The sequence below is a fragment of the Rhinolophus sinicus genome, chromosome 16 (assembly GCF_057876585.1).
Source record: "Rhinolophus sinicus isolate RSI-liver-muscle chromosome 16, RSI-T2T, whole genome shotgun sequence".
Lineage (NCBI taxonomy): Eukaryota > Metazoa > Chordata > Mammalia > Chiroptera > Rhinolophidae > Rhinolophus > Rhinolophus sinicus.
This window is the reverse complement of record NC_142516.1, coordinates 45,582,992-45,607,140: the sequence shown is the minus strand read 5'-3', so window position 1 is coordinate 45,607,140 and position 24,149 is coordinate 45,582,992. Positions and strand designations below refer to the sequence as shown.

Here is a 24,149-nt window from a genome sequence, read left to right as displayed (position 1 = left end):
AAGCTGGTTCACAGGTGAAATTCTCAATTTGTTTTCTGTTTGCTTTTAAGAAAATTAATGCAAAACTTCATGATGGAGTATGTCAGCGCTGTAAAGAAGTTCTTGAATGGCGTGTAAAGTACAGCAAGTACAAACCATTATCAAAACCTAAAAAATGGTGAGTCAAGCTTCTTTCCAGTATTATATTGATCATAATTTATTATTTCATTCCCCCATTTTTAAAATTGTATCTTAATAAATATTAAGGTAAATAGAGAAAAAATTCCATTCTCTCATGTAGAATTTCATCTTACATGCCAAATTCTGAAGGCAAATAGATTGAAAAAGTGGATTCATCATTCCCTGTCCCATTCTTCCATAAATAAATAATGCACTGTTTTTACAGAATCTTGTTCATAAAAGGTGGGTTAGGGCAGAGAGGAAGAAGTTTGTTTTGCAAAAGTCTACTCCCACTGATGAGGCAATAATAAAGTATAAGTGGACACTTCGGTCAACGTTGCTCAAGCAGTAGTATGCCGTAAACAGAAGTGTCTGGATGCTGATGGTAACCACTTTGAGCACCTCTTGTAATTGCAGAAGTCAAACGTTACTTGTATTCATCTTTTGTTATTGGTATATATTGAGTATTATAATTTTAATGCAGTTTTTTCCTTTCTTAAAATGTGTATACATTTTTTTGGCACCCTCTGTATATACAATGGAATATTATTTAGCCTTAAAAAGGAGGGGGATTCTGCCACCTGCTACAATATGGATGAACCTTTAAGATATCATGCTTGGTGAAATAAGCCAGTCACAAAAAGACAAATACTGTGTGATTCCATTTATATGATGTTATCTAAATTCATAGCAACAGAAAGTAGAATGGTGGTTACTAAGGGCTAGTGGGAAGGATCAAGGGGAATTGTTGTTTAATGGGTATAGAGTTTCAAACTTATGAGATGGAAGAGTTCTGGAGATCTGTTGTACAACAATGTGAAAGTACTTAACACTACTGAACTGCACACCTTAAAATGGTTAAGATGGTAAAGTTTATGTTATGTTTTTTACTACCACCGCAAAAATAGATGATAGATAGATAGATAGATAGATAGATAGATAGATAGATAGATTGATTTAAAAAATGGGGTTGGTCTATAAAAGATTATCTTAAAGGTCTTATTCAGCTAATTTGATTAGAAAAAACTTTATAGTAGAGTGTGCACATGGTGATCCATGAACATGAATCAGTGTAGCCTATTGAAAAGATTTTCTACGTGCTTTGAATATACATTTAATAAAGAGAAAACAAGACTGAGAATTTTGGGTTCGTGGTTGAATATCTATACTTCAGGTGGCTTGATCATTATTTTTTTGTTGTTCTTTTATCAAAAAAGGTAAACATTGTTATATACTATAATCTCAGTATCCTCCATGTTTATCAGCATATGACAATAAACTATATAGTTTCACCTCTTTGATTATTCACTTCAGCTCCACCATTTATTATAATAGGCTGAGTCGCTGATGGTTAATCAGTGATGTGAGAATCACGTCACCACATTCCAGGAGTGTTAAAATGTCCTAGAATGGAGTTTTAGTCACAGGTTGCTCTTCTCATCATATTGTAGTGTATGGTGACTGTTAACCCTGCCTGTATTCTTGTCCAGAACCTTGGTCTTTAATATTTAAAGGTAAAAGTGGAGTTTTCATTACTCTCATCAATTGTTCACCAGTGCATGAAGCCTACTTTTTGACATTAATATTGATTGATACAGCAAGCTTTGATTTAAAATTGCCTCCCCTGAAAAAAGAGATTTCACTTTTCTCTTTTTTTCTCTAAAGTACTCTTGGTCAGGGGTGAATATTTTGCACTCTTTTAAGACTATTTCTAATCAAATCTACTGAAATAAGAAGTGGTAGTGCAACCCCTCTATTTATTTTCAAACATATCATTTAGGGACACAGGGAAGTGAATTGTAACTTCTACTCCAAGTTCTTAGAATTTGGGGATATTTTTTCCTTAAAAGCATTTTCTAAGTAGCATATAAGATGTCATTAGTGTAGTTTCAAAATCTTTCTATGTTAGTACAGATTACTTAGGGCCACTGGAGGAAATGTGACTTTATGGGACTCTGTCGATGTGGAGTTTCTATTATTTGTACACCAAGGGTGGAGTGCCACAGTGCACTGTTTACGAAAGCACCTAGTCATCTTGTATGGGCGAGTATTACAAGTGGAGCTGAATTATGATAAAGGTTATAGTGTAATAATATAACCAGGAAATGAAAACACTGCCAGAAAAGTTGTGGCCGAGTAAAATAAACCTTTGACTGCTAGTAAGTACTAGAAATATAACACCAGTTCATTTCCCTATTGGTATTTCTTGTCTAGATTACTGGTTCTTAAAACTTTGTTCTCAGAACACTTTTACACTTTTAAAAATTATTGAGGACCCCAGAGAGTTTGGTTTATTATATGGGTTATAGCTATCGATATTTTTGTATTATACATATGAAAACAAACATTTTAAAAATAATTATTTAATAAATAATATGAATATAAATAACATGCCAATTAAGTGTTAGTATTAATAATGTTTTATGAAAAATAACTTATGAAACAAATACTAATGAGACAAATGGCATTGTTTTACATGTTTACAAATTTCTTTAGTGTCTGGCTAGTAGAAGGAAAAGGAAAGTAAATATTAAAAGGAGTAAATGTAAACTTTAGTAGCCTTTTCCAGATAATTGTAGAAATTCATCTTTGATACTATATCAAATCTCAGCAAGTGGCAATTTCCTAAAGATTACGGGAGTTACGATGTAGTATCTGAAACTACATCAATGAACACTTTATGCTGTTACACTAAATTGGTCTTTCTTATATACTTTGAGTGGATCTTTCACTTATGGATGATTTTGTAACATCATGCATTTGCTCATTTGGAAAATACTTGTTCATTGAGTTATATAGATCTTCCAAATGTTGATATGTTTTATAATACAATATAAAAAAATCATGTTAGTATCACAATGATGTCACTAAAGCGTATGTGGAATTTTTATTTTTTAGCCATGAGTTCGTGGAGGTGATGAATACAGTGACAACTAGTACAATTAGGTGCCACTGTCTTTGTTCATGCTAAGGTGCCAATACTTTTATATCCATTATAAGAAGGAGACTCAAAGAAGTTAAAGTGACTTTCAAAGATTATATAGCAAGGACATGTCTAAGCTAGGCTAGAATCTAGGTCTTCTGTTCCCAAATCAGTGCTATTTTCAAAATACTGTTTTCTAGTATTTACAATGGTCCATTGAAAACTTAAATTTTTGTCCCTGATTTTTATCTTTAAATATGGTAACATTTTTTAAAAGTGTACTTACTGTCTCCTTTGTTAGTAAACATGGTCTATAGGCGTGACCTGTGTTTTTATTTGACCCCAGTTTCCACTAAAGTGACTAGTTGTGGCATAGGAATAGTCTAGGTTGTTCGATTATTCCTAGGAATTATATTCCATGGAGAAATGAAGGCAGAGCCATCGTTATTTTAACATCTCTGACGTTTTCTTAGCATTGTACTCAAAGTCTTTTCAAAATATATCCATTTTCAAGGGAAATTAGGTAAAGTTTTTATTTAGATGAATTTAAAGTTTTTCCTTACTATGCATTTTGGAAAAAAAGACACTCAGGAGTGTTTAAATAATTTACAGTTATTTTAAAAGATGTTTCGGTATAGTTCACAAGTTTTATGACAACTTTGAATGCATATCTCATATCATTACAGTAATATCTAAAGCAGTCCATCCTTAAGATCAGGATTCTTTGGCTAGATAAATGTATTACTCAGGGGGAAAAAATTCAGAAATTCAATTACCTTCAGACTTCTCACTTTAAGCCCAATGAGGAGGTAAACCATGGATTAAGAATTTTGAAAGAGAAGGCACACAAAAGTCCCACTCTGTGACAGACAAACTGGAAGGCTGTAAACGTTTAAAAAATTTTATAGCTTACATTTGTACACATTTATAAAAAGGAAACAAGTCATTTAAAAATATGTTTGTATCTCCTTATAAATAGGTATATTTATATTCACAAAGGTACTAGCCTAATAAAACTGTTTTTCAGAATGAATTTAAATTTGAAAGAGCTTAATTACTTTCAGTGATTGATTGAATTCTTTCTCTTCTCAGAATTGGCCATTACAGTCTCAACCAGCAAGGGAACACTGGAAATCCCCCACCAGGCAGTGCTACTTTGATCTGGTTAAGATTTCTCAATAGCAGTAGTAGTGTGCATGAGAGGATCTTGAAGAGTTTGTTTAACTGGCAGATTCTTGGGACCGGGACCTATCCCCAAGATTTGATTACAGGTGGCGCCATGAATCTGCATTTTAATAAGCTGTGCAGGTGGTGAGCCAGTGCTAAGAGTCACTGTTTTGGGGGACTAGTTGGGCTAGAGAATGTAGAATCTGTGATCTTTTGACTTCAAATTCCAAAATGGTATTCCATTTTTAAACCCATTTTACATGTAAATTTTATCTTGAACAGTTGCATAAATATAGTTTTATCCCTCAATTGGCAATTTTGAATACTTAAAGGATTGGTTTACCCCAGGAGTTCCTGGTATGAAAGAGAGAGAAATATTCTAATTTTCTTGAGCCCTTAGAGGAACCTAACCAAGACAGACTCTTTAAAATTATTTTAAAGCTTTAAAAAGTTGGGGCCAGCCCGGTGGCTCAGGTGGTTAGAGCCCCGTGCTCCTAACTCTGAAGGCTGCCGGTTCGATTCCCACATGGGCCAGTGGGCTCTCAACCACAAGGTTGCCAGTTCAATTCCTCGAGTCCAGCAAGGGATGGTGGGCTCTGCCCCCTGCAACTAAGATTGAACACGGCACCTTGAGCTGAGCTGCCGCTGAGCTCCCGGATGGCTCAGTTGGCTGGAGCCTGTCCTCTCAACCACATGGTTGCCGGTTCGACTCCCGCAAGGGATGGTGGGCTGTGCCCCCTGCAACTAGCAACGGCAACTGGACCTGGAGCTGAGCTGCGCCCTCCACAACTAAGACTGAAAGAACAACAACTTGAAGCTGAACAGAACCCCCCACAACTAAGATTGAAAGGACAACAATTTGACCATTGTTCCCCAATAAAGTCCTGTTCCCCTTCCCCAATAAAATGTTTAAAAAAAAAAAAAAAGCTTTAAAAAGTTATAGCCAAAAAACACTGAAAATTTTCATAATCCATTTGGATTATTATAACTGTGTGTGTTTTAATGGTATACATTTTTAAATCTATTTTTGTTTTAGAATAATTAAGTAAAGCTGTTTGGAAAGTCAAAACACCAACATACCAAATAAGTTAACAGAAATTCTTTAATAAATATTTTAACTTAGGTTGTAATTCAAAGAGGTTTTTTTTTTAAAAATTCGAATTATTTTTTCAAGTCAAGTCTCTTGAAGGTATAATTTACATAGAGTAAAATTCGCCCTTTGTAGTGTACAGTGTTAAAAATAAAATTCAACTTATCGCATTTTAAAGATGTTATTAGTTTTATTCAACATCATGAATCAGGCAGCATCTTATCTAGCAGATAGAAAGGCGCTCCAAGGAGCTGTACAAAATGAGACTGTTATAGGAAGAAGGGAGTGGGAAATAAGTTAGAGAAAAAAGCTGGTTGGTTATTGCAAAATCACTTCTCTTTAAGCGGTATCAGGGATTTATCAGGCAGGTTACCAAGTTTAGTGCTGATTAGGCGATTCCTGGTTTTGACTGGTTTAAATTCCATTTCTGGGGGAGCCAAAATTGACATTAAATCTCTGGTGACTTGGGGCTTAGCATAAGTGAATCCATTTGGGCCTGTTGTTTTTAACAACAGTTTTATAAGTTGTGACAATGAGTACAGACGTAAGTCTGACACCACAATTAAAATATAGGGACAGTTCCATTACCCCAAAACGTTCCTTCATGCCACTTTATAGTCACTCCTCCCCAAGTCCCAGTTCCTGGCACACACTGATCTGTTTTCTTTCCCTGTACTTTTACCTTTTCCAGAATATCCTATATGTGAAATAATATAGTATGTAGTCTTTTCTGGCTGACTTCTTAACCTGGCCTAGTGGATGTGAGATTCATCCCTGTTGTGTGGATGACTAGTTAGGTCCATTTTATTGATGAGTAGTAGTAAGTATTCTATCGTAAGGATGTACCAGTAGTAGTTCATTCATTCACCAGTTGATGGACATTTGGGTTTTGCTAGTTGTTGATGATTCAGAATTACACTGCCATGGCATTTTTGTGTACAGAATTTTGTGGGAACATGTTTTAATTTCTCTTGAAAAAATACCTAGCACTAAGATTGCTGGGTTGTATGTTAAGAACGGTATGTTTATAAGAAACTGTCAAACTGTTTCCCAAAGTGGCTGTACCATTTGCGTTTTCACCAGTAGTATATGAGAGTTGCAGATATGTTAGCTGTAAGTGAGGAACTATGTATCTTATTGTGATTTAAATTTGCACTTCTCTGATGATCAGTGATGTTAAGCATCTTTTCATGTACTCATTTTGCATCCTTATTTCTTCTTTGGAAAAATTCTGTTCATATCGTTAGCTGTTATTTTTATTGAGTTATTTTATTATTACTGAGTTTTGAAAGTTTTTTATATATTGTGGGTATAAATCTTTTATCAGATGTTGTTTTGCAAATATTTTCTGCCAGCCTTTGACCTTTTTATTCTCTTAGTACTGTCTCCTGAGTGGGAGAAATTTTTTATTTTGAAGATCAGGATTTATTGGTCATAGTTTTGTTGTTGTAGCTAAGAAATCTTTGCCTAGCCTAGGGCCACCAATATTTTCTCCTGTGCTTTCTTCTAGAAGTTATATAATTCTTGGTTTTACATTTGAATTTATGATTCATTTCTTTTTAATTTTGTGGCTCTCCAAGTGTTCCATAATCATTTGTCGAAATACTATCCTTTTTCCATTGAATTCCCTTTGTACTGTGTTGGAAATTAATTGATGATATACGTCTTGGTTTATTTCTGGAGTTTATCTCATTGACCTACAAGGTCTGACAATTAAGTTCGTGAACTTGCCACCGTGCGCTTACATGGGCAGCACTGTACAAACAGCTCAGTAAGGTTTCATAACCTTGGTATTTCAGTGTCTCACAGCTGTGTTCACGTGGAGGTGTGGCGCTGTCGTGCTGAGTGGTGTTCATTATTGTTGTTGCATGTTTTTGTGTGCCGTCGCGAGTACGTCTGAGCTTGAATTATGAGGCCTGACAGCTAAGTTCGCGAACTCATCCTAGAAAAAGTGCTACATACCTCATTGCTGAATATCACTACATCACCTTCGAAGTACTCCCTTGGGAAGCTGTGCACCAACGCCAGTGCCTAGTCCACCCTTAAAAGCAATTTTGGAACTTTTTCTGGAATAGCCATCCGAGCTGTCATATTACCCTTGATGTCCTGAATGTCATCAAAATGTCTTCCTTTCAGTATTTCCTTTATCTTTGGGTAAAGAAAGAAGTCACTGGGGGCCGGATCAGGTGAGTAGGGAGGGTGTTCCAATACAGTTATTCACTGGCTAAAAACTCCCTTACAGACAGTGTCATTGAGCGGGTGCGTTGTCGTGATGCAAGAGCCATGAATTGTTGGTGAAAAATTCAGGTCGTTTAACTTTTTCATGCAGGCTTTTCAGCACTTCCCAATAGTAAACTTGGTTAACTGTTTGTCCAGTTGGTACAAATTCATAATGAATAATCCCTCTGATGTCAAAAAACAGGTTAGCAACAGCGTTGTAACAAGTTCGTGAACTTAATTGTCAGACCTCATACTTTGATAAGCATTTTTACTATGAGTGGATGATAAATTTGGTCAGATGCTTTTCTGCATCTATTGAGATCATCATATGGTTTTTATTCCTTAGAACATTAATTTGGTGAATTGCGTTTATTGATATTAATATTGAATCTGGCTTGCCCTTGGGTAAAAGATCTTACTTGGTCACGATGTGTATCCTTTTTATATATTGCTAGATTTGAATGGCTAACATTTTGTCACAGATTTTTACCTGTATGTTCATTAGAAATACTGGTCTGTAAGTTTGTCTTCGTCTTCATGTTAGGGTCTTATCAAATGAGTTAGGAACTTTTCCTTCCTATTTTGTTTTCTGGTACGATTTGTGTAAAATTAGTATTATTTCTTAAATGTTTGATACAATTCCTCATGAAGGTATTTGGGCCTGGAGTTTTCTTTGTTGGAGAGTTTTTATTTATGATTAAAATTTTCTTTAATGGATAGAGGAATTTTTAGATTAACTACTTCTTCTTAAGCGAGGGTTTTTTTTTTGCATTTTTTAAATTAGTTTCACGTGTACAAAACAATGTAATAGTTAGACATTTATCATTTATACCTCTTACAAAGTTCTTAAGCAAGTTTTGATAGTATCTCTTTCCAGAATTTATCCATTTCAATGAAGTTGTTGGACTTATGAGCATAGAGTTTTTAGTAAAATTTCATTTATAGTCTTTTAGATCTTTGAATCTGTAGTGCTCTTCCCTCTTTCATTCCTGATATTGGTTGTTTTTCGTCCTCTCTTTTTTTATCCTGATCACTCTGGTTTATGTGTTTATGTTATATTAATCTTTTCAAAGAGCCTGTTTTTTGTTTTAATGAATTTCTCTATCTGTTTTAAATTTCATTTATTACTATTCATATCAATATTGCTTCCTTTGGTTTGCTCTGAGTTTACTTTTTCTGCTTTCTTAAGGTAGAAGTTTAGATAGTTCTTGTTTAATGTAAACATTTAATTATATAATTTCCCAAGATTCTTTATCGCCATTCTAAAATTTTTTTTTTAATTTATTGGAGTGACAATTGTTAGTAAAGTTACATAGATCTCAGGTGTACAATTCTGTAATACATCATCTATAAATCACATTGTGTGTTCACCACCCAGAGTCAGTTCTCCTTCCATCACCATATATTTGATCCCCTTTACCCTCATCTCCCACCCCCCGCCCCCCTTACCCTCTGGTAACCACTAAACTATTGTCTGTGTCTATGAGTGTTTGTTTCTCATTTGTTTATCTTGTTCTTTTGTTGTTTATGGTTTATATACCACATATCAGTGAAATCATATGGTTCTCTGCTTTTTCTGTCTGACTAAAAATTTTGATGCTGTGTTTTCATTCTCATTCAATAAAAATATTTTCTAATTTCCCTTGTGACTTCCTCTTTAACCTGTAGATTATTTAGAAGTAATTTAATTTATAGATACTTGGGCATTTTCCAGATATTTTTCTTTTATTGATTTCTAATTAATTTCACTGTGGTAAGAGAACATACTTCGTATAAGTTTCAGTTTTGTTTTTAATTTGTTGGGGTTGGTTTTATGGCTCAGATATGGTCTATCTTGGAAAGTGTTTCATGTGTACTTAAAAAGAATATATTGCTCTTGTTGGGTGAAGTGTTCTATAAATGTCAATTTGGCTGATAGTCTTCTATCTACCAGGTGTTGTATATCTTTACTGATTTTTTTTGTCTATTTGTCCCATCAGTTACATTGACATCCCTAGTTGTAATTGTGGATTTGGCTATTTCTCTTTAGTTCGATAGTTTTGCCTTGTTTATTTTAATACCCTGTTGTTAGCTGCATAAACATTTAGGATTATTATGTGTTTTGGGAAGATTGATCCTTTTGTTGTCATGTTATTATCCTTTTTTTATACCTAGCAATTTTCTTTGCTTGAAAGTCCATTTTGATAATAATGTAGCCATTCTAACTTTCTTTTGATTAGTATTTGCATGTTTTTTTCCTGTCCTATTTTTAACTATCAATATATTTATGTTTAAAGTGGATTTCTTACATCTTGTATCTTTCACTCCATGTTTTTCTTATGTCTAACAATTTGTTTTACTTTTTAAAAACAGCTTTATTAAGATTTAATGCACGTGCTATAGTTCATCCATTTGAAGTATACTATTCTTTGACTTTTATTATGTTGGAGTTGTACAACCATCACAACAATCAATTTTTAAACATTTTTGTTGTCTCAGAAAGAAACCCTGTACTCATTAGCAGTCAATACTATGGCCTCCAACCATCCCCTGCAGCTTGCTTTCTGTCTCTATACATTTGCTGATTTTGAACATTAAATATAAACAGAATCATATAATATATATTATTTGTTTTAGATTTTTTTAATTTAGCATTATTTTTTCAATCATGTTGTAACATTTATCAGTACTTAATTCTTTTTTATTAAGTAATATTCCATTGTGTAGCTATGCATCTTATTTTTCCGTTTGTCAATTGGTGGACATTTGGATTGTTTCTACCTTTTTGGCTATTACAAATAATGCTGCTATAAAATTTCATGTACAAGTTTTTGTGTGCAAATATGTTTTCAATTCTTTTGGATATATATCTAAAAATGCAGTCCCTGGGTTATATAATAACTCTATATTTAACCTTTTGAGGAACTGCCAAACTGTTTTCAAAAGTGACCATACCTTTTTGTTTCCCACCGGCAATACACAGATCCCAATTTCTCTACATCCTTACCAACGCTTGTTATTGTACTTCTTTTTGATAATTATCCTAGTGGGTATGAGGGGGTATCTCATTGCGGTTTTCTTTTTTTTTGTTTTTGTTTTTAAAGATTTTATTGGGGAAGGGAGGGGAACAAGACTTTATTGAGGAACAGTGTGTACTTCCAGGCCTTTTTTCCAAGTCAAGTTGTTGTCCTTTCAATCTTAGTTGTGGAGGGTGCTGTTCAGCTTCAAGTTGTTGTCCTTTCAGTCTTAGTTGTGGAGGGCGCAGCTCAGCTCCAGGTCCAGTTGCTGTTGCTAGTTGCAGGGGGCGCAGCCCACCATCCCTTGTGAGACTCGAGGAATTGAACTGGCAACCTTGTGGTTGAGAGGACGCACTCCAACCAACTGAGCCTCCCGGGAGCTCACCGGCAGCTCAGCTCAATGTGCCGTGTTCAATCTTAGTTGCAGGGGGCGGAGCCCACCATCCCTTGTGGGACTCGAGGAGTTGAACTGGCAGCCTTGTGGTTGAGCACCCACTGGCCCATGTGGGAATCGAACCGGCAGCCTTTGGAGTTAGGGGCATGGAGCTCTAACCACCTGAGCCACTGGGCCGGCCCTTGTTGTGCTTTGATTTGCATTTTCCTGATGGCTAATGATATTGAGCATCTTTTTATGTGTTTACTGGCCATTTATATACAGAGGGTGCCAAAAAAATGTATACACATTTAAAGAAAGGAAAACTGTATTAAAATTGTAATATTCAATATATACCAATAACAAAAAATGAATGCAAGTCATGTTTGACTTCTGCAATTACAAGAGGTGCTCAAAGTGGTTACCATCAGTGTCCAGACACTTCTGATTGTGGTGAACTACTGCTTGAGCAACGTTGACCAAAGTGTCCACTTGTATACATTTTTTTGGCACCCCAGGTATACTCTTTGGGAAAATGTCTAGTCACATCTTCTGCTTATCTTTAGTTGAGTTACTTGTCTTTTTACTACTGAGTTAGGAGTTCTTTATATATTCTAGATACACATCCCTTATCAGGTATGATTTGTAAATGTTTACTCCCATTCAGTAAAATTTTCTTTTCACTTTCTTGATAATGTCCTTTGATGCACAAAAGTTTTTAATTTTTTGTAAATTGAGGTTTAATTTCTTTTCTTTTTTTTAAAGATTTTAATTAAAATATAGCTAACATACAGAGTTATATCTGTTTCAGGGGTACACCATAGTCATTCAACATTTATATACCTAAAGAAGTGCTCACCATAAGTCCAGCAACCATCTGACACTACCATGCGATCACAATATTATTGACTATAGTCCCTATGCTGTACATTACATCCCCGTGACTTGTTTTATACCTGGAAATTTGGACTTACTCCTCTTCAACTTTTTCCCCCTTTCTGAAATTTTTCAGTTAGAGTTGACAGTCAATATTACTTTATATTCATTTCCGATATACAGCATAGTGGTTAGACATTTATATAATTCAAGAAGTCATCCCCCTGACTAGTACCCACATGGCACTATACATAGTTATTACCATATTATTGACTATATTCCCTGTGCCTTACATCCAATGTTTTATAACTAGCAATTTTTACCTCTTAATCCCTTAACCTATTTTACCCTGCCCCTCAAATCCCCTCCCATCACCCCGATAAATGTCATACCCATCAGACATTTTACATACATAGTTATTACAATATTATTGACAGTATTCCTTATGCTATCCCCTACATTCCCATGACTACTTTTTAACAATCGATTTGTACTTCTTAATCCCTTCCCCTTTTTCATCCACTCTCCCAACCTCCCTCCCATCTGGCAACCATCACAATGTTCTCTGTATCTATGAATCTGTTTTGTTGTTAATTTTGTTCTTAGATCCACATGTAAGTGAAATCACATTGCATCTGTCTTTCTCTGTCTTACATACTCCACTCAGCACAATACCCTCCAGGCCCATCCATGCCGCTGCAGATGGCAAGAACCCATTCTCTTCCATGGCCGAGCAACATTCCATTGTATATATGTACCACCTCCTCTTTATCCATTCATCCATCAACAGACACCCAGGCTGTCTCCACATCTTGACCTTTGTAAACAAGGCTGCAATGAACATAGGGATGAATACGTCCCCTCGAAATAGCATTTGGGGTATCTTCAGAAAAATACCCAGAAGTGTATTACTGGGTCCTTCTTTGTCTCTTGTTATAACCTTTCTTTTAAAGTCTATTTTGCCTGGTATAAGTATTTCAACCCCTGCTTTTTTTTATTTATTTCCGTTTCCATTTTCATGAAATATCTTTTTCCATTCCTTTACTTTCAGTCTATGTACAAGTATGTCTTTCTATCTGAAGTGAGTCTCTTGTAGGCAGCATGTGTAAGGTTTTGTTTTCTTATCCATTCAACCACCCTGTCTTTTGATTGATTTAATTCATTTACATTTATATCTTTTTTTCTTCTGTCTTAAAGAAGTCCCTCTAACATTTCTTGTAATACTGGTTTGGTGGTGAAGAACTCCTTTAGCTTTTTCTTGTCTGGGAAGCTCTGTATCTGTCCTTTGATTCTAAGTAATAGCTTTGCTGGGCAGAATAATCTTAGTTGTAGGTCCTTGTTTTTCATCACTTTGAATATTTCATGCCAATTCCTTCTGCAAAGTTTCTGTTGAGATATCAGCTGACAGTCTTATGGGAGAGCTCCTTTATAGGCCTTCTTCTGTGTGAACCTTTAGTTGGAAGGGTTTGGTTCAGCTAGACTTCGGGTAGTTCTCAATGATGTTTGTTCTGTAGTTTAGTTGTAATTTTGATGTGGTTGTAAGAGGAACTAAGCACAGCGTTTACCTACTTCGCCATCTTGACTAGAAATCCAAATTGAGGTATAACTGACATACAACATTATATTAGTTTCAGATGTACAATGTAATGATTTGATATTTGTATACATTATAAAATGATCACTACAGTAAGTCTGGTTAACAGTTATTACCATACACAGTTACCAAATTATTTTTTCTTGTGATGAGAACTTTTAGGATTTACTCTCTTAGCAACTTTTAAATATGTACAGTAATATTACCTATAGTCACCATGCTATACATGGCTTATTTATTTTATAACTGGAAACTTGTACCTTTTGATCCCCTTCTCTCACATTCTATCCCCTTGCCTCAGGCAACCACCAGTCTGCTCTCTGTATCTATGAACTAGATTTTTTGGTTTTGGTTTTGCTTTTTTAATTTTAGATTTCACATATAAATGAGATCATATGGCATTTGTCTTTATCTCACTTATTTCACTTAGCATAATGCCCTCAAGTTCTATACATGTTGCAAATGGCAAGATTTCCTTCATTTTTATGGCCGAATAATATTCAGTTGTACGTATATACCACATTTTCTTTATCCATTTATCCATCAGTGAACACTTAGGTTGCTTCAATTTCTTGGCTTTTATAAATAATGCTGCAATGAGCATGGGGGTTTGCATATCTGTTCAAGTTAATGTTTTCATTTTCTTCGGATAGATACCCAGACGTAGAATTGCTGGATCATATTGTAGTTCTGTTTTTAATTTTTTGAGAAACTTCCATACTCTTTTTCATAGCAGCTGTACCAATGTACATTTCCACCAACAGTGCACAAGGGTCCCCTTTCCTTTGTATCCTTGCCAACACTTGTTATTTCTAATCTTTGATAATAGCTTTTTGAAGGGATATCTCATTGTGGTTTTGATCTGCATTTTCCTGATGATTAGTGATATTGAGCATCTTTTCATGAACCTGTTGGCCATCTGTATGTCTTTTTTGGGGAAAAACAAACAAAAATGCAGGATTAGATACCTTCACTTTGGTGAATTCTACGAAACATTCAAAGACGAATTAATATCAAGCCTTTTCAATTCCTCCAGAAAATATAATAGGAGGAACCTCTTCCAAACTTATTTTATGAGGCCAACACTACCCTGATACCTAAACCACACAAGGACACCACAAGAAAAGAAAATTATAGGTCAATATTCCTGATTAATACACATGTAAAAATCCTCAACAAAATCTTAGCAAACCAAATTCGACACTATATTAAAAAGATTATATACCATAATCAAGTGGGATTATTCCAGGGATGCAAGGATAGTTTATCATCTGTAAATCATTCAATGATATGTATTACATTAACAGAATGAAAGATAAGAATCATATCATCTTGATGCGGGAAAAGTATTGAACAAAATTCAATATCCATTTACAATAAAAACTCTCCACAAAGTGGCTGTAGAGGGAAAATGTAGCTCACCATGAATGCCATATATGACAAGCCCACAGCTCACATCATATTCAACAGTGAAAAGCTGAAACTTTACAGGAACAATACCCAGAACAAGACAAGGATGCCCACTCTCACCACTTTTATTCAGCCTAATATTGGAAGTCCTGGCCAGAGCAATTAGGCAAGAAAAAACACACAAAAGGCATCCAAACTGGAAAGAAAGAAGTAAAGTATCAGTATTCACTGATGACATTTTTTAAAGCTTTTAAGAAAGTACATAAATCTCAAGTACTATTATTTTTTACTCAAGTACTCTATTATCTAGAGGTGCTTTATAATTAGTCTGAAGTGATATAAATAAACATCTAACTGAGGTTAAAATCTAGGTATTTTGATTTTTAGGCTTTTCACCTATGCATTTAACTACACCCCCTCATTTCATCAAATAAATCTTAGGTAATTAGTAAAAGTTAATATTTGGTTTCATTTTCCACTTTCAGTGTTAAATGTTTACAAAAGACAGTGAAGGATTCTTATCACATAATGTGTAGACCATGTGCCTGTGAACTTGAAGTCTGTGCAAAGTGCGGCAAGAAAGAAGACATTGTTACTCTGTGAGTATGTCTTTTTATGTTTGGGATTTTACTCTTTTAATAACTGATATGTGAATTTTTTTTAAGAGAAACATTCAGTAGCTCTAAGAGTCTTAAGTTGCAATATGTCACACCAATGTAGACTTTTTCTAGCTAGCAGGAAAGAATTCTTAATTATTTATTAAAATTTTTGTCATTAAAATAAAAATGAAACATTGTACTTTTAGGAAATTAAAATGTTTATCTATGAAGTTTACATTCATTACCATTACAAAAGACTTTCTTATTATACAACTGCTTTTCTTCAATGGGCAGTATGTATTAATTCGTTTCAGCCTACTTTATTGACAGCAGTATTATAATTGGTTAGATCTTAAGTTCGTCTTTAAGTATCTTTTTCTCTATACTTATTTCACTAGGCTTCTGTTTTTTATGTTTGTTTGTTTGTTTGTTTGTTTTTATTAGTTTCAGGTGCACAAGACAAAGCAAAACTTAGACGTTTATCATTTATATCCCTCACACTGTGTGAACCCCCCTCCCCCCATCCACTATCCCTCTGTACGATCCCCAAATTAATTTTCATACCCCCATGACCATCTTGTGGTTACCGACTATTTTTCAAAACCTCTCACCTTCCCCTTATCCCCACCCCCCCGTCCCTCTAGCAACCCTCTGTTTTTCCTCCATGTTTCCAAAACTGTCTCTGATTAGTTCATTCACTTATTCTTTTCTTTAGATTCCGCATATAAGTGAGATCATACGGTATTTGTCTTTCTCTTTCTGACTTATTTCACTTAACATAATGTTCTCTAGGTCCATCCATGTCACTAGGCTTCTGTTAATCAGGAATGTAGTGTAAAGTTCTTTTCAGTCTATACACTTAAATAATGAAAGCCTGAGAAATAAAGAGAAGTTTTTTCTTCCATCGTTAGGTTTAATAAAGAACCAGAAAAGACAGAAAATACTGAAAATAATGTACGTTCCAAGTATAGAAGAAACTGCAGCAAAAATGAAGAAAAAAGTGATGAAGATTTAGATTTTGATATTGATTTAGATGACTCAGAAGAAGATGACAATCAAACAGGTGAACATAACTGAATCAGAGTTTGAAAATATGAAATTTCTAGCAACTTTTGACTGTTACAGTCATACTTTCACAAAAAAATACTGTGAAATCCTAGTGAGGAAATCGGAAAAACCTATAAAAACTGGCAACATTTATACATGGACAATATAAATTGTGTATATTTGAATAATTATAAAACTTTCATCTAGAGTTTTCTTATAATAATTTCTTAAGTAGCATATGCTAACGTATCTGCCCAAATGAGCATTGAGTTACATTGCCGTTCATGGGAATTATTTAGAAAAATAGACAAAGTAAACAAGATTCAGTTTGATGGTTGTGTAAGAACTATTTCATGGAAAAATCAGACAACATTACTATATTAGTAGCCTCAAAAGTTGGTACTCATTATGTACCTTTTGATAGATTGATCTCAAGTAAATGGCCTATGTAATAAGAGCTCCTTTCTTTTGTTTGGTTGTTACAAAGCAAAAAGTTTATTTCTAAAATAATAATGTTTAACAAATATATAGCAATTTTTCTTTGAAAGTATTTTTATATACTTCATCATATTTTTTATCATTTCTTTTGTGAAATATACATATGGAAAAATGCATAAAATATGTATCTATAGTTTAATAAATAATTATAAAGATAAGTCATACATATCTATCACCCAGATGAAGAAACTGAAACTACTCCTAAACAGTATAAATTAGCTTTGTTTGATTTTTTTTTTTCTATTTTGAAAAATCTCAAAATGAAGAAAAATAGCAAAATAGTACAATGAACTTTTGTACTCCACCTAGATTCATATTCAACATTTTGCCATGTTTTCTTTGTATCTGAATAGATGGACATGGATGTATATTATTTGCTGAACCATCTGAAAATAAGTGGCAGGCATTGATTTTAAAGTTTTCATGAACAAATTTATACTATCCATGTTAATTTGTATCTCTTTATTCCATTATTATGAAATTTGTGAAATTGATCCATGTTCTTGCAAGAGCTCTGATTTGTCCATTTTACATGACTGTTTTAATCCATTGTATATGGATACCACAATTTATTTATATTCTCTAATATTGAGGAACATTTGTGTTATCTTAATTTTTTTCTATTAAAAAAAATACTTCAGTGAGCATAGTTATATGTGTTTTTTGGTACACGGGTCTTGTTTGTTGGTACACCTTTTTGTATCTGTGTATTGCAGTGGTAGAGGGCATCGTGTCTTCTCTATAACTAATACTGCCAAATTGTCTTTCCAGAAGGATTGTCATCTCCTTCCCTCACAGCAATGTATTAGAGTTCCAGTGCTCTGCATCCTTTCCAACACTTCGTAGCAGACTTTTAAATTTCTGTCAATTTGATATGTGTGCAATGTATGTCTTTGCCTTAATAATTTGTGTTTCTCTAATTACTTTTAAGCATGAGGCCCTTTTAATATTTATTGACTTTGGTTTTTGGATCATAGATGATATTAAGGAATTGTTTTGTTGAAGTATAATAATGTTATTTAAGAAATGTATACTGAAATATTTAAGGGTATAATGTCATTTTACTTTAAGATATTTCAACATAAAAAAGTAAAGACATAGGGGCCGGCCCGGTGGCTCAGGCGGTTAGAGCTCCATGCTCCTAACTCCGAAGGCTGCCGGTTCGATTCCCACATGGGCCAGTGGGCTCTCAACAACAAGGTTGCCGGTTCAACTCCTCGAGTCCCACAAGGGATGGTGGGCTCCGCCCCCTGCAACTAAGATTAAACATGACACCTTGAGCTGAGCTGCCTTCCTGATGGCTCAGTTGGTTGGAGCGCGTCCTCTCAACCACAAGGTTGCAGGTTTTGACTCCCGCAAGGGATGGTGGGCCGTGCCCCCTGCAACTAGAAAACGGCAACTGAACCGGGAGCTGAGCTGCACCCTCCACAACTAAGATTGAAAGGACAACAACTTGACTTGGGAAAAAGTCCTGGAAGTACACACTGTTCCCCAATAAAGTCCTGTTCCCCTTCCCCAATAAAACCAAAAAAAAAAAAAAAATAAGAAAACAGTAATGACTGGAAATTTGATTTAAATGAATAATAAAATAATTTATTTTTTAAAAAAAAGTAAAGACATAGACAACATTACAGTGGAATAAATATGTTACCTAGGAATAAGTTTTAAAAATACTCAACTCTGTCGACAGAAATACAAAATCTTATGAAGACATTAAAGAAAATGGAGACATAATGGAGAAAGATAAAAATAAGTGAAGAGAGGGGCCATGTTCATTAAGGGGCAGTCTCAATATTCTAATCTTATAGTCTTACAGAAAGTTTTTTTCCCAATTTGTGTGACTTACCTTTTTGCATATAAATTTATTTTCTGGACTATGTAACTTGTGATTAAAGCGATAACTAAATTATTATTAGCCCTAACATAAGTTTTTTCCCATCTGAGTGAATTATAATTCCTCAGGTTACTTTACCAGGACAGAAATTTAACAAAGAGCATCACCTAGTGACATATACTAATATCTGCGTTTCATTCGTTAGTGCTAAGAAACATTTTGTTTTCTTTTAAACAGACTTAAATTTCACTGTTATATTTAATTCACTTTTATTTCTTTAGTAATTATCCTTTCTAATATATATATATATACATACATATATATATTTTCTTTTTGGAACTCAGCATGGATCTGAATCCTGGTTTAGTCACTTACTAGCTGGGTGACTTGGTACAGATTAATCTTTCTGTGCCTTGGTTTCCATGAGGTTGATAGAAGCATTGATAGGTGAAATGCGTAGAATCTATAAGAGCACTATGCAATTGATATTATTGATATTATTATTGCTACTTTGTGATTTTATTTATATACATATACATATGCGTATACATATATATATATGATGTCCAGTTAGTTCAGTTGGTTAGAGCATGGTGCTAATAACACCAAGGTTGCCAGTTCAATTCCCGCATGGGCCACTGTGAGCTGTGCCCTTCTTAAAAATGTGTGTGTGTGTGTGTATTCATTAGTAATGTAATGAAGACATCAATTTGGTTGTTTGCCTACATTCTGCAAAAGAAAAGTTATATATATATTCCTTGTAAATGGAATGTAGAATGTGTGTATACACATATATATGTGTATGTGTGTGTGTGTGTGTGTGTGTGTATATATATATATGTGTATATATATATATATATATATATATATATATATATACACATGAACAAGTTATTTGGTGACTAAAAGGCTTGGAGTAATAATGGTAATAGTAATAGGTAACATTCATTTATTAAACAAATAACCATTGAGCACCTGTGTGTGTAAAGTACTGTTCAAGATACTTGGGGTACGACAACCAACAAAACTAAGGTACCCATCCTTTCTGAGATAAATTTTCAGTGGGTAGAGACAGACAATAAGCCATAAACATAATAAGTAAATTATATATTAGAAGGTGTAAAGTACTATGGGAAAAAATAAGGCATGGTAGGGTGACTGGAGTTCTAAGAACATGGATGGCATAGAGTTGAGGGTGTCCAAGGGCTATGATTTTTAAAGTATCCAGAAAGACATGGGGGAAGTATTTCAGGCAGAGGAAACAGCCACTGTAAGTCCTCTAAAGCAAGATTGTGCCAGGCGCATTCACAGAACAGCAAGGAAGGGAGTGATTAGCTGGATTGTCCTGAGAGATCAGGGAGGTGATGGAAAGAAGGGTCACGTTAAACCTGCTTTAAGATGTTTCTGATCTTTGGTTTTCATGCATTTGAGTATGATGTGTAAGGTGTCATTTTTAAATTTATGCCACTTAAGGTTTTCTGAGTTCCCTCAATCTTTTGGTCAGTGTCTTTAAACAGACTTGGAAAATTGTTGGTCATTATTTCTTCAAATGCTACTTTTTCTTATTTTCACCTTTCCTTCAAGCTCTCCAGTTACATTTACCGTTAGACCTTTTTGACTGTATCCCAAGTCTTTCTCATGCTCTGCTTTCTTTTTTCCATTCATGGTTTTCTTTCTGTGCTTCAGTTTATATATTTCCTGTTGTACTTTCTTTGTATGTATTAATTCTGTCTTCTAGATAAATAGAATTAATGTGTTCAGCCTGCTTTTAAACCCATCTAATAAATTATTAATTTCAAATACTGAATTTTACAATTCTAAAATGTCCACTTGATTGTTTTTTATAGATTTTAATTCTGTTAAAATATTGCATGTCATCTATCTGTACATCTTTATGTTTTGGCATATTAATCATAGTTATTTTGAAGTGCTTGTTCACTTTGTTTGCTTTTATTGATTATTTTATCTCTTGATTATCGATCACTTTCCCCTGCTTTGCACATCTAGTAATTTTTATTATATGCTAGAAATTGTGGGTGATAGTCATCCTCTGAAATAAATTACTGTGGATCACCTTGATCCTGTTAAAACATGAGTTAGCTTTGTTAGGGGTGGTCTATTTTAGTTTAACATTTATTTCCAGAATTCTTTATTCCTGTGTCTTACTCCTTAAGTATTGCCTTTATTCCTAGCCATGTATTTTCTGGGGTCTTGTCTTAATGCCAAGGGTGTTCACCACGGTCTCTCCACTCAATGTAAGCCTAGACTTTAGCACTGTGTGACCTCTGAAGTCTCTGCCTAGCTCTCAGCCTCCCAGCAGCTGTTCTCTGCCAGGACTCCTGGAGTTGTTCCTGTGTACATGCAGCTTGGGAGACTGAGGAGTGACCAGAGAAGCAGGAGAATCAAGAAAGGGTGTCCCGGAAGGCAAGGGCCACATGTATTGTTTACTGTATCCTGGCACTGTGTTAAACTAAGCCCTTTACATGATAAGCTCATTCAGTGTTCATTGTGGCCTTGTGCAGTGATAACTCTCACCGTTCACATTTATAGATGAGACACTGAGAATAACTAATTTGGCATACAGCCGAAAAGTGTTGGGGTCAGGTTTTGAACCTATGCAATCATCTGATCCCAGAGCCTATTCTGCATATTAGTGTGTGTGAGTTGCTGACTGGACAACTCCATTATTTTCCATACCAGTATTCCAGGACTCTGCTGACAGTCCTTCTGCCATGCTTTCATTTCCATTATTTTAGACAATTGAGAGCTTTTTTTCTGAAGAACTGGGTTCCAGGCATCATTGGAGAGTGCTTAGGTTTTTAGCTATTGCTGATGCAACGGAAGTCAAATCACTTTTTTATTTTCCACCCCCCATGACTTGATTTCCTCATAGGAATCATAACACCTGCAATATTATATTGCTGAATGTAATTAATATCACACAGAACTTTCTAAGAAATCCTTAGTAAACCAAATGATCAAAAATTATATATTTTGAAATTACGTAATGAATTTAAAATAGAAAGTGAATTAGAAAAGCATATTCTATTACTAATACTGAACTTTAAGTTATAAATTTGCATATTTATAAATAAAATTTTTTGTGTAATCGAGTATGACCTTATCTATTCCACTTTATTTAATCTAGTAGTGAATTTGTTTGTGGAATATATTTAATCTGTAAAAGAGTTTTTTTCTTTTACCATTATGAACAAAAATCATGGTCACATGGGGAACAGCAATCTAAATGACTGATACAGGAAATGAATTGGCCCTGTGGGTATTGCCAGGACCTGCTGAGGTTAGGAAAGGTGGTCTACAGGACAAAACTGACGTCCCTTAGCAGAGGATATTACAGCATGTCCGCAAAGTCAGGAAACATAAGATAAACTGACTTGAAAACTATTTACACTTCCCAATAGTACACACAGTATGTTTTCTGGTGAAGTACTCTAAAGCAATAGGTCCAATTGTTATTCTGGGAAAACAATACACTAAGAATGTACAAAACAACTGGAAACACGGAGAATAGTGTACCTATTATACTTTAGCCCAAAGCATACTGAAGATACTATTTGGAAATGTAACTGAACAATGAATTAAAGTAAGTTTCTCCTGTTTCTCGGTTTTGGAACACTTGTGGCTGCCAGCTGAACAAGGCAGGTGCAGAGCGAGTGGCTGCCAGTGGACAGTGACAAAAACAAGACTTACTGAAAGAAACAAGTGTTTCTTATAAATAATTTGGAAATGATTTTGGAATCCATTTCTTGGCAATGGAAACAGTACATTTCAGATCCTATCAAGTGATTGGTTTATATGTAGGAAGTCCTCAATTGGTAGTTCTGGAAATATTTACTGCTGCTGTGCCACTGTTGGTAAAGTTGAGAGGATATCCTACAGAAAATGAAAATCCCAGAGGAAGGAAATCACGTGGGGCATGTTGTTTCTGAATGGTCACAATCATTTAATATAAGGTTTGCACTGTAGAATTGTGGAGACCCAACCAGTTATAACTGAAATGGGCCCTAGGGGATAGATTAAAGACAAAACAGGAATCCATGAAACAGCTCTATTATATATTTGGACAAGCATCTGACCAGTCAACCTTTGTGTAGTTTTCCAATCATGTGACTTCTTTTCTATGATTCACTTATCGAGCACATTTTGCCCGTACCTGGGACATACCTATAGTCCAAAAGTCAGTCATGTTTTTCCCTGCTGTAAACTGCCTACAGAGATGACTAAAAACACCATGGAATTCAACTGAAAGTCATAATTTTGTTGTTGTTCAATGTTGCATTAGGAGGCGAAAAGATTTTGAGGGAGTTTCAACTCAGGGATCTCACACTGATCCTACCAGTTTGCCAGAAGCCTATGAATCCACATGTGCATTCTGCATTGTCAGTAGATTGAATATGTCTTGCATATTTACGATTGAATAATATGTCTTGCATATTTACTATTTTTATATATAGTTGTGATTAGTTAAAGGCAAATTCAATTAAATTATTACTGAGCTTGCAGTGTTCTTGAAATTATGTGTTTCCTCAATTTATACTAAAGATTCAATTCAAATTTTCAGGATTGTCACTGGTTTTGCTGTTAAAAAATGGTTGGGAACCACTGATAAAAGTGTTAGCCTTTATTGTGCTGTAAATTCTGTAAAATTCTATAAAAGCTGTTTCCATGATGGAGTGATAATTCCATCTCTATATTTTTTAAATGCCTTATTGAAGTATAATTTATATACCATAAAATTCACCCATTTTAAATGTATAATTCTATGACTTGGTAAATTTGCAGTTATGCAGTTTTCACCACAATCCAGTTTAAGTACATTCCCATTACCTCAAAAGATCCATCATGCCCAGTTTTAGTTACGTTCTATTCACACCCCCACTCCCAGACAATCTTCTTTCTTTGTCTATAAAGTTGCTTTTTATGAACTTTTCATGTAAAATGAAATCGTAAAATGTGTAGTGGTTAGGTCTGGCTTCTTACACCTAACGTTACATTTTGAAATATATCCAGGTTGTAACATGTGTGAGCAGTTCATTAATTATTCTCTTACTATTTCTGAGTAGTATTCCATCGTATGGACATACTAATTTTGTTTACCCACTCTAATTTTGATTGTTTCCACTTTATGGCTGGTTATTATGAATAATGCTGTTGTGAACATTTGCGTATGAGGTCTTTGTGTGGACATATGTTTTCATTTTTCTTAGGTATATATACCTACGAATGAGATTGCTGGATCATATGGTAAATTTGTGTTTAATTTTTAGGAAACTACCAACTATTTTCTGCAGTGGCTGCATCATTTTACGGTCCTGCCATCAAAGTGTGAGGGTTCCACATTG

The 24,149-nt window shown here is 34.6% G+C and overlaps 1 protein-coding gene across 2 annotated transcripts in view; it reads left to right on the top strand.

Annotated features, from left to right (window-relative positions):
• Positions 1–19,559, top strand: part of C16H9orf85 (chromosome 16 C9orf85 homolog) — a 46,491-nt gene extending 26,932 nt beyond the window's left edge. The window contains exons 2-5 of one of the 2 annotated variants that reach the window (XM_019736676.3): positions 51–157; positions 15,294–15,407; positions 16,319–16,470; positions 17,724–19,559. In XM_019736676.3, the coding sequence (XP_019592235.3) occupies positions 51–157; positions 15,294–15,407; positions 16,319–16,470; positions 17,724–17,761 (411 nt within the window). In that variant the 3' untranslated portion in view covers positions 17,762–19,559. Of the gene's footprint in view, positions 1–50; positions 158–15,293; positions 15,408–16,318; positions 17,598–17,723 lie in introns of those variants that run through there. The other variant, XM_088793224.1, reaches the window with a different exon arrangement.
• Positions 19,560–24,149: the final 4,590 nt, after the last annotated feature.